This window comes from Phocoena sinus, chromosome 3 (genome assembly GCF_008692025.1).
Source record: "Phocoena sinus isolate mPhoSin1 chromosome 3, mPhoSin1.pri, whole genome shotgun sequence".
Taxonomy (NCBI): Eukaryota; Metazoa; Chordata; class Mammalia; order Artiodactyla; family Phocoenidae; genus Phocoena; species Phocoena sinus.
Genome location: NC_045765.1, coordinates 166,600,795 through 166,612,773, shown reverse-complemented (window position 1 = coordinate 166,612,773; position 11,979 = coordinate 166,600,795). Strand labels below are relative to the sequence as shown.

Below are 11,979 nucleotides of genomic sequence, written 5' to 3'. Positions count from 1 at the left end.
TTTCTATTCTCTCAGTAGAATAGGTTTTGTCTGGCAGTTAACACACGTACTCTGTTATTTTTCTTCAATTTATTACATATGTAGTTTCTGTCGTAACTTTTTTAAATTTGAAGTTTGTACAGATTTCTTTTCTAAATCTGAATGAACATTAATTTTCATCCTTGACTTGATAGTGTGAATTTTGTATTCCTTTTCTTTCACAGACACTCAAATTACATAAGCTTCAGATGCTTTAAAGTGGGATCTATCCTGAATATGTCCTACAAAATGCATGTGTCACAAAGAGTTAGGTTAGAATGACTTGAAGCCCATGGAAAATGTTTCTCCCAGTTCAGAATGGAGCCCCTGCGCTGTCCTGTGTACGAGTGTGACGAGTGTGTGTTCCCTTGTCTCTTCAGCAAACAGGAGCACCTCCTAGATTCAGAATGGGGACTTTCCAGCTGCCATGCTGATCTGCGAGTGTGTACACTTGAATCCTCCCACTGGATGGCTGTCTAGTCCTGGCTGCCCATCTGTCCTCCTGATGGGAATGTCCTGGCGCCATGTTGCTTCCCCCAACCATGCTTCTCTCAGGGAAGGGCGATGCCTGGCCACCAGGGGGCGCCTGTCTCAGGCATCTAGTAGCAGGAACAAGGAGGTGACAGCAGTGCTGAGGTGGGAGAGAGGAAGACGGAAGAAACTGAAGAGGAAGAGACCTGTGGACAGACCTCTGCACAGCACTTGAGTGTAGCTGTCTTCACTGCTCCCAGCTTTCTAAGGAAAGGTGGCCCATGAAACTGTAATCAAACCGAGGTTTGGCCAATAATTTGAGAGGCACGTGTCAGCAGAAAGGAAAGGTGCTTTAATCAGTAGAAAGGAAAGGCGCTGGGGAGATGGTGGACTTGTGTCCAGAGGCGAACTCCGAAGATTCTGCTCAGCCAGGTTGGTTTTTAAACGGAAAAATGGGGTGGGGTGGGGGGAGAATCTCAGTGAGCCATTGAGGCAGGAGGTTGGGTTCTGCAGCTCCACTGCGTGCAGACCGGCTGACTCTTTCTTCAGACGTTATCCTGCCCAAGTGATCTGCCTGCAGGACTGCTTAGCAGGGCCTACTGGGGGTAGAGAGCTAATCTTACTTCTTTTTATCTAGGAAAAGTATCAACAGGTTAGACAAGACATGGTGAGCATTCAGGAGAGCATAAGTCAAGAGTTAGTTTCAGCTGCTTAGTGATCTCACTCTTATAATTAGGTTCTTTTAAGGTTAGAGGGGAAGAGAAATGGGCAAACCGGAAAGGGGCAACAGAGCTGCTTTCAAAACCACCACTGTGACGAAAAATTCACCCTCTGGCAAAGGCCACGGCAAATACCTGACAAATATCATGGAGCGCACATGCATTAAGATTGAAAAATAATATGAATTTGATTTGAATTCATTTGAATCATATGAATTTGAAAAATAATATGAATTTATTATTCATAAAAGATGCAGAGGTTTGGGTTATAGTTCAGCAAAGTTTTCTCTGTGTTTTATGGTAAGACTCATTTTCAAAATATTAATAATGGCTTTTGAAACTAGAGATGAACTTTTGCACTTCCTGTGTACTCAATGAGGGATCATTTCACAAAGGGTTATTACTTTTTGACTTTGTTTCCTCTGTTACGCTTTTAGTAACTGGTCTAAGGAGCTCTGAACTGCCCAGAACTATCAAATGTTTATCAAATGTGTTCCTGTTGTTTTCAGATCTGGTTCTGATTGTGATCACAGGGGTGGGGTGAGGGCTTCATATACTCCCAAGGAAAATGTACGTCAAGCCGATTAATGAGAGAAAGGCCATTTCAGACATCACTTTCTGTTTGATTTTATAAACAAATTCCTTTAAAGAAGTAAACCAAGTATAAACAAGTGCAATTCCAGAAAATAAACAGTTTCAGATACTATTTTAAGGAAAATTTCTTCTTACATTAATTCCCTACAGTTGTGCAGTCAATACATATTCAATCATCCCTATATTCTTCACAAGCTGGGCTCAAGGAGGAGCTTTAAATGGAAATTTACATTGTATATTTCGAATATGTCCAGAAAGGGATTTTAAATGACATTTTAATTGTATTTGTTAAGAGTGAATGAAGTCGATTCTAAAAAGAGGAGGTGGATACATGAGCATTGGGTGAGAATGTCTAAATATTAGAGCACATCACTGTAAATAGAAAGATTCAGAAAAAAAATCACTAGAAAGAGAATTGTGGTACCACATTTATTCCACTCACTTTCTAAACTAACAGTCAAATGTAGGTTCTTCATGGAATGCTTTAAGATTTTAATATTTCATCTAATACAGATACGCAGAATCCAAACTGATTTGGTCTGAGATGGGGTCTGGGTGACATATATTTGTTTAAAGTCCCCAGATGATACTAATATGCAGCCAGAACTAATAATCTCCTGGATTGTCAGCCTGCCTAATCGGGAAAAACAGACCTCCCCAAAAGTCTGTAGGAAATTATTCTTCCTTCCTTTTAGCACTAAATTACATCCAACCTTCCAAAAGCAGAGAAGTCTTTTAATGTGTAGTCAGCCAGGATCATCTGGGTAAAGACAGATTTTAAAAATTAATATTTCATTAGTTGGGGTTAAAGTAGTTTAATCATTACCACATGCTTCGCTAGTTTATATTTTTGTATAGCTTTATTTTATTATGTTAATATTTGTATCCATATTAAATGGGCCTTTCAGCTTTGTGCTAACTGGAAATTATAGATATGTGGAATTATACACAGGTATGTTTATATTTACATGAATATGAGTATATATTAGACGTATATGTGTGTGTGTGTGTATATATATATATACATATGGAGAGAGAGAAGGAGATTTAATGGGATCATGAATACTGAAATACGTCTTTCAGGCATCTTCTAGCTGTGTTCATGCTAATGGTCAGCAGTTCGTTGTAGAAAAACCTTGTTTTATGCAAGGAAGAATGGAATATGGTGTGCTGTGGAGAAGGCGCGCTTGATATAACAGTAAACCGATCGTCAACAGAACAGGTTATCAACTCCTTGTAAATGAGAAACCTGGTCGATTTTCCTTGGCACACACTTCTTATTGTCCACAGAAATACTTGTAAAAGTTGTCCACGGCGTCACAGAATCATCACAAAGCTGGTTGGTCTTGTCTTGGCCTCCACACAAGAGGCTGTGGCATCTGACCACACAGGAGCGTGTTATGGGGTTCTCCCCAGAGGCCATCTGCAGTCTCAGTCCAATGAAACGTTATCCTTCAAGTAGTGATCGTGCCTCCGCACATCTGGGGACACGGGCCACTGAGGCTACGCAAAGAAAAATGCCACTAAATTGTTTCCTAAATGGTGGAATTTATTTCAATGCTAACTTACAATGGAAGGAGACAAACTATTTACATAAAGCTTAAGTACAAAAAATATAATACATTTTTTACTGTACATAATCTGGATTCTCTTATTTTGTCCCCCAAATGTTGGCAGATAGAGATGAAGCGGGGGCTGGTATGGAAGGAAGCTTGGGGGACTGTTGGCAATACTCGGGATCATCCTTCATGAATCTATTGTTTATAAAAGATGCAGAGGTTTGGGTTATAGAACCTGGCAACTCGCCAAGAGCAGGGAGTGCGTGGGACACTTTCACTTCGGGGATACCAGCTCAAAAATATGCCTCTTTTCCTCTGAGCTGAGGCTGGGAGCCCATGAGAGTTGGTTTCTGCTGACTGGTTGGGAGACACCTGCCCGCCCCTTCCCTGAACTTATGACATTGATCTAGGGCAGCGGGCAATGGGCACCCTGCCTGCACTGCCTCAGCTGGTGTCTTAAACTGATTTTGAAAACAGTGTATCTACCAGGTGTCATTAAACAACTTTTGTAGATATAGACCTGGACAGCTCTCAAGTGAGCATTTAAGACCAGTGAATTGATAAACAGAAAAAAATGAAGACCACTGGAAATCAGTATTACACATTTTTAACAACAAGGTTTCCAGTGAAACCTTGAAAGTCAAATGTAAGGGCTGAAAAACCCCCATCCCCCATTGGTCCTGAGGGGGAATACCCAGAAATCCACAAGCATTCCAACAGGGCAACCAAAGCTCTGTTTTTCTCATTCCAATAAAGGGGAGACAGTGCTACCTCATTCTAAGAAAGCTCCATTATGATTAATATATATGGTCTTTTAAAAATTAATTCCAAGATCAGTAACTTTCTGTAAGTTTACCAAGGGGTCAAGGTGGCTTCGGGAGAAGGTTCCATGAAAAAAAAAAAAAAAGAAATAATCCCAAATAAGTTTATTTTGTATCACAAAACAGCAACAGCAAATTAACACAGAATGAGGCATTTAACATTTCATAACATCTTCAAAAGTCACATCAAGTGGCAAAACACACAAATTTAGTTACACACTTTTGAAGAAAATGCACAAACATTGGACCGAGTTTGTGCACTTCCCTTGAAGACAGTGTAGAATTTTGGTGGTGGATGTAGGTGCTTGTGTTGAAGGTTCATAGTGTGCTTTCTCCCAAAGTGCAGAAGTTCAAGTCTGATTTTGGCCAACAGTCATGGTACAGGGGAAACACTGTTAACTTTCTTAACCCAGACTAAGAATGAAAACTTTGTGAACTTATGAAGCAAGTTTGACATTGAGTTCAAACAAACAGCAGGCAATATTCTAGCTGGTTCTCATTCCACTCACCATATCTGTGCCAGTCATCACCACCCTATGTCTGATTTTCCTGTATCTACAGACTTGCTTGAAGACAGACAGTAACAAAACCCTCTAACTTCTATAGGCATCCCATTGACATTCCCACTACAGAACGAACGTTAAGGTGTTTTTTGGAAAATGTAAAATTAAAGTGATGTCAGTTTCTGGAAGGCTGGGTTCACCTAAATTCTGAACACATCGTGGCACCCATTCTGGCATCATAGCCGCAGTGCGGGTGGAAATCACACCTGACGATGATGTGCTTCTTGTTCATTTTCTATTCCTGAGTTCAAAGAGGCATATAAGAATGATTTTCTTCAAAGTATAGCCAATCAGTCCTCTGCTTTCAACCAATAATATCCAGATGAAATGATAAATCATTATCTTAAACAAGGCACTGGCCACTTTTAATAGGAAATTAAACCATCTGCACTTACTAGTCAGGCTCTTTCTTAGTGACATGTTAGGGGGATAGTTTGGATTTTCTGGAATCCAGATTTTGCTCTCCAGCTTGTATTTATCTAAAACGGGGATCATTTTGAACTATAATATTTGGGCCATTTTTGGCATTAAGTTGCCAAAAATCTGAGAAAGTACAGGATCGTGTTTGAACTGCTGGCCTCAGATTTCTGACTGATATGCAAGAGGTGGAATGACTTCTATTGCCCATCCAACACGTTAGCTTAAGAAATACCATAGAGTGGTTTTCTATCTCAGTTTTTCTCCCTTCTGGTCTTAAAGTATGTTTCACTAGTTACTGTCATCATGGCAACAAAGTAAAACATGTTTGCCTGAATGAGAATTGGTACTGAATCATGGGAAATAAGCCTGGTAGCTTTTTTTCTTTTCTATGGCAAAACTAATATGGTCTTTTGAAAATACTATATGAGACACCTTTCACTAGGAACAGTACATTCATGTCAGGCTCTGATTTTGGTTTTGATGATGCTCTTAGACCCTTTGCAATGTGAACTTACATTTTCAAAAGAGAACAGGTCGCCATTCTTAACACTTCTGAAACATGTACCAAATTTTTGATGATGCAACATATGATCATTAAAAAAATCCCACTTTGATCCATCTGCTACAAAAATATCTATAACACATCTTTAACATAAAACCATAAAAAAGATTATGGAATAGTCATTTTAAAAATCCCTGCCAATGGTCCAACTTTACGTCTTGTTCATTACTTTTCAATTTCCAAAAGAGAAAATAAGCAAGGATGAAAGCAATATATTTTCTTGTGTTTTATCAGGTTATCAAAATGGATAACCAGAATGCATTGGTTCTGTATTTATAGAGTTACAAAACATCTTTAAATCAACTAATATTAATGACTTCAATAGGAGAGAACAGCAGAAATAAATTCCACAATGGCCACTGGTCTCCAAATATTTTATCTTACATGGTAATACACTTGAAATATTTGGCATTCCCTTTTGTACATTTCTCAGGCCAAGATGAATGTTCTCCCACTTCACACCCATTGATCAGAATGGCTTTCTAGTGTCTGATAATAGTTAAGGATAGGTAATCAGAGTTAATCAATTTTGGTAATGTCATGTCAACACGAATCACCAAGCCAACATAAATTACCATGAAATGATAGAAACAGTAGAAGGAATAAATGTGCTGGGCATGGCCAATGAGATCTGTGTACTCCAATTTGCATCATCTTAAAAAATAAGAGCAGAGAGTTTGCATATGAGTAGATTTAAGGTTAGTGTTTTAATTCCCTGCCTTCACGGACAAGGATTATTGGAGCTGTGGGATTTAAGCACAGCCCTGCCACATGGAGAGCAGCGGCTTGGAGTCAGACTCAGTGCTTGGCATCCACTACTGCTACCCTACCTGTTGCCTCTGGATAGATGTTCCAGAGTCACTTTTTGAAACAGAAAGACAGAATTAAATATAGTTACCCCAAAATGCCACACATAAGAAAACTCCACTGAAATATAAAAGACACCCTGGGGCTAAGGAAAGTTGATGCCCGCAGGGCTAAGTCAATGCTGAAAGTGGTTTGACAGTGTTGGGGTAATGGACATGATTGATTCTAAAAGTTAGGGAAATCTCATAAAGGGGCACTGGGATATTTGTAAATTCAGACACTAAGGAGGCTGCACCTCCAATGTGCATTAAGGACGTGTTTACACAAAATGACTAGCTGAACGCAGACCTGATATATCTTTTAATAAAATCTCCTTTGATCTGTGGTTACACAAACAGCATCCCTTCAGGTAGTCCCTGGGATTCCCCTGCTGAGACTTTGTCCATAACTTGAAAGGCATCTGACTCACGAACTCTACCAAAGTCTCCAGTGGGAACTCTCACCACACAGGCTTTGATTCTCATTAATTTCACCCTTTTGCAAATAAATAAGGAAATAGAGGCACCTTCGCCTGCACTCTGGGCAGTTGATCCTGCAAGATCCAGGGATCAGCCCACAGGACTGCGCAAGCGGATCGTGGATCCCCACCTGGGAATGTCCAGGACACTCGGCTGGGAGGGACCAGGTACCCTTCTTTTCAAGGGCACCTTCTCCCACATTCACTTCCTTTCTCTTTGCATCACTGGTGAGTCAATGGGGCCAGACCCGTGGCTCACGCCGTTCCCATGGGCTGAACCCTCCTGGGGACAGAGGCTTCTTCACGGCAGGGAGTCCTCACGTCCACTCGCCCTTTACTCCTCTCAGTTCCTTTAAAATCTCTGCCCACCCTTGACACACACAGGGAACCCTCTTTTTTTCCCAGTATTAATGCCGATTCTAGTCAGAATCTACAGGCTTAGTGAAATGTCTCTGGAGGAGCAGGGAAGTTCAGAACCTCCCATAAGCGTCCAGGGGCAGCAGCACAGAAACATGCCTGAAGCGAGTCAGACAACTGGGTAAGGAAACACCCAAGTCTGGGGATGCTGGGTCTTCACGCAACAGAGGCTGATCCTGTGCCCCCAGAGCACCTCAGAATTCACAGGAGTCCATCTCATTCAGGGTGACAAAGCCCTCAGTGTCATCAAAGCCATCATCTTCAGAGCTATTTGGGGAAGGCCACCCGCTATGCAGCGAGCAGGGATTCTGTGGCACTGCAGGGTTGACATTAACAGTGACTAGTCTAGTCTAGAGAAAGCACTGAGCACGGGGAATCACTTCCAAAGAATTTAAATGTGAGATTAAAGCCAGTTTCCTAATGATAACCAGCCAAACTTCAATTGTACCCAGAAATAACCCTAGAAATTAAACTGTGATTAATGCCATTTGATGTTAGGCTCAGAGAGATGCAATTTAAAAATATTAGTCTCTATCTGTACTGCTTGTACCAGAAAGAAAGGAAGGAAGGAAGGAAGGAAAGAAGGGAGGGAGGGAAAAGATAAAGAGAATGAAGAAATCACACAGTAATTTAAAAGGTGACAAGTGTTGGCAGGAATCCCAACCATCCCAGCCTAAGGAAGAGGTGCTTTATGAAGGTTCCAGTAGAAGTGGTAGTTACCAATGTGAAAGCCCATCACATGGGGGCTTGATGAGGGCTATGGAGGGGAAGCATAAACACATAAGCAACAGCTCTACACTGATGGGAAAACAAAAGTTATTCCATAGATGCTTAAAATACTTGGATTATAGCTAAAACTAAACAAACTGATATCCTGTTAAGTAAGAAGGTGGGATGGAGGGAGGGAAGGAGGACGAGAGAGAGAGGAGAACAATTTTCTTTTGAATAGAGTGTCAGGGAACAAAAATGAGTGAATTTCTTTGCAGTGATAGTTGTAAAGATTTATGTAATCAACAACATGAAAATTCCGTTGTAGGGAAGGGTGGTTTCCCTAGTCATTGCACAAGATTGATTAAAGACCAACTTTGATGTCATTTGGGAAGCATTTCCCATCAAGTCCAGTGATACTTTTTTGAAATATCAGTATCCTCTTTCCTAGGGGAAAGAGAATGAACTTTTAAGCTTTGAAAATATTGCGGGGGAGGAATTAAAAAACCGGCTAAAATACGCTACACAAATGAGGACATTTTTCTTATAGGAAAGTGATGAGACAGGTTGAAGCATCCAATGAAAATCCAACCCAAGGAAAATTAGAAAACTATCTGGCTAAATTTCACTTCCTAAGTGTGGACTTTGCGTAGAAACAGCAATCTCATACAGCATACAAGGAATACGGGAGATGTAGCATGAACTTCCCACTGGAAAGACCCGGAAAATCATTCATTTGAAATCTATCAGACCTCCCAGAGCCCAACTGCAATTTAGACTTTAATTTTAGTAGAGCCGTTTCTGAAAATTTGGGCATATAAGAATATTTTTGAACTCATCAACATTCATTACTAAACATAGGATTTTTCAAATCTTTAAATTGGATAGGGTGAAAACCTAACCAACCTATGTAGGCTAAAAGTCTGTGTCCCTCAATGCCCACACTGTAAGTTTTCCCAGATCTGAAGTTTCATTTATCAATAAGAACATGACTTTATGTCCACCCAGGCCTTTATCACGACACCCAGAGGCATAAAATGAATAATTTCAATCTTGTTCTTACTTTCAATAATTATTCAACCAACTGCCATATGTTATGCATAAGTTTTTTGCGAGTAATCTACCCTGTTTTTTTTTTTTTTCTCCTGGGGACCCCTCTGGATAGTATCATAACACCCTGAAATGTTTATGAATGATCGAAGCTCAGAACCATGGAATCATTAAAATTCTTACTTGCCAACACCCTGACTTCTCAAGGTACTTCTTGAAATGCTGCTGCCCCCATGCAGGAAGAAGTGGGAGTGGATGGATGGCAAAGCAGCACTGAGATCAAAAACAAGAGGCACCAGAGCTGAACATCTCCTCACCTGAGCTAGAGGAAGCAAATGATCACTTGGTACTTGGGGAGCCCTTCAATATGTACAGCAACAAGCTGCACAAAGCCAGCTTTACACATCATTAATGCTCTTGGTAGGGGCTGATGGCCATACATTAGTTTTATCAGGGAGACAGAAAATAAAAAATTTGCTTTTCATTAAATGTCAGGTTTTTCAATACTTTCTGTAACATGGAAAATAAAAAAAAGTTGTCAATTATATTTCAGTCCTTTCAATACTTTCTTCATCAGTATCATGAATGTTCAAGATTTTTCTTTGCAGAGAGAGGGGAGGTGTAGAGTCTGTTATCCAAATGCTAAACAAGTGGTTATTTTACAGAGTGGTTCTTTAGGATGTTACTGTGGACCAGACAGGTGGGCCACCAGGCCGATGCGCGACAAGGAGCTCCCTGAAATGCCATGAAATCCACAAGTCAGAATAAGGCGAGCTTCACGACAGCATGTAGAACATGTTCCCCCTTCATCGTGTCTGTACCTCTGCTCTTTACACTCACCTACCCCAGGGACAAAACAGTAACGGCAGCAAGACCAAGGGTAGAGCATCTCACACCTCATACCATCACCTTTGCAGATATAAGCCAGGTTGAATCCCTGGGTGACCTCAGGCAAGAAGCATTCCAAGTCCAAACACACACAGTATCATCCAGATTGAGAAGATGGAGATCCATGGTGAGTCATTGTATGGCCACATTCAGATTCTTCATTTTATCAATACTATAAACTGTGCGGAGGTGGGGAGGCTCTCATATAAAGTGCCTAATTTCTTGAATTAAAACATCATGAAGATTTACGCTCAAGGTCAAGAAGATGTTCACATTTCTAAAGACCCCTTCCATTGTGGGTGGTACAGTTATGAAAAAGCTCAAGAAAACAACTGACTTGTTAGAAAAATGGACTGAACACAATAAAAAAACCCTGAACACCATGGCTCATTAAACAATGATCAAGAATTGTAGACCAGATTTTCACGATTAGATTTTTGTTGCTTTTAAGAATGTGTCTTTTTGGCAGCAATGGGACACTAGTGGCTTGAAATGCACTTGAGATGTACCCAAACTCCATCTCTGAAGTCTTGGAGACATGGGCAGTCATGGAGCACAGGCCTTGAGGAACTGGGGCAGTTACAGGAAGCCAAAAATAGAAGAACTCTTAGTACTCATCATAGTTATTGAGATCTGTAAAGTAGGCATTAGAATAGGTCTTCCCAGTGAGATGTGGGTTGAAGTATTTGTTTCTTTCCTCTAAGATCAAGTTGTTTTTGTTAAATGCCTGTAAAAAATGAAATAGAAGATTTAGGAATATTCAGTAAGTAGTATTTCAGAAAGAGAATATAGTTAGGAGACAATTACAGTTGATCCTTGAACAATGCAAGTGTTAGGGGCAGTGACCCTCCTCGAAGTTGAAAACCAGAGTATAACTTACAGTCTTCCCTCCAGATACGTGGTTCCTCCATATCTGAGGTTCCCCTGTATCCTCAGTGCTGCATTTCAAAGGAAACCATCATAGCAGAGAGAGGGCATCAAATACTCCCTAAGAATATTAAGGGGAACCACCAACTTAACAGGAATATCAAAATTTAGGTAACTTAATGAAATATTGCCATTTGCAGCAACATGGATGGACCTAGAGATTATCATACTGAGTGAAGTAAGTCAGACAAAGACAAATATCATATGATATCACTTATATCTGGAATCTAAGAAACAATACAAATGAACTTATTTAAAACAGAAATAGACTCACAGACATAGAAAACAAACTTACAGTTACCAAAGAGGAAAGGTGGGGGAGGGATAAATGAGGAGTATGGGATTAATAGATATATACCATTATATATAAAATAAAAAGCAAGGATTTACTGTATAGCACAGCGAACTAGATTCAGTATGTTGTAATAACCTATAATGAAAAAGAGTCAGAAAAGAATATGTATGTATAACTGAATCACTTTGCTATACACCAGAAACGAGCACAGTATTGTAAATCAACTATACTGCAATGGAAGGACAAAAGAAAAAAAATCAAGAAAAAAAATAAAAGTAACTTAGCTCATGAGAACTCCCTGCATTCACGTGGGTGGTAGAGGAGGTTGGGTGCAGTAACAAGAGCCTGTGATGTCTTTCCAGCCACATTCCTGACCTCTTGTGTAGACACAGTAAGAACAGCAGCCACTATTTGCTGGATGCTGGGCTTCATGTACCTTAGTCCATTTCAACCTCACAACAATGATACAGGAGTACATAGTGTTAATCCATTTTAAAGATGGAGAAACTGAGGTTCAAAGAAGTAAGTAACTTGTACTCTGAACCAGGATGCAAAATGCCTCAAATAAAAACCACTTGTATTTTGCCAGGCAGTGTTCAAGGTATTGTGTATAATTTACCTCACTTTATTCTCATTATCTCCA

The 11,979-nt window shown here is 40.2% G+C and overlaps 1 protein-coding gene across 3 annotated transcripts in view; it reads right to left on the bottom strand.

The window, feature by feature from the left end:
• Positions 1–3,330: 3,330 nt before the first annotated feature.
• SEMA5A (semaphorin 5A) overlaps positions 3,331–11,979 on the bottom strand; it is a 477,269-nt gene continuing 468,620 nt past the window's right edge. For 2 of the 3 annotated variants that reach the window (XM_032627865.1, XM_032627866.1), the window contains one exon: positions 3,331–10,841. In XM_032627865.1, the coding sequence (XP_032483756.1) occupies positions 10,722–10,841 (120 nt within the window). In that variant the 3' untranslated portion in view covers positions 3,331–10,721. Of the gene's footprint in view, positions 10,842–11,683; positions 11,789–11,979 lie in introns of those variants that run through there. The other variant, XM_032627867.1, reaches the window with a different exon arrangement.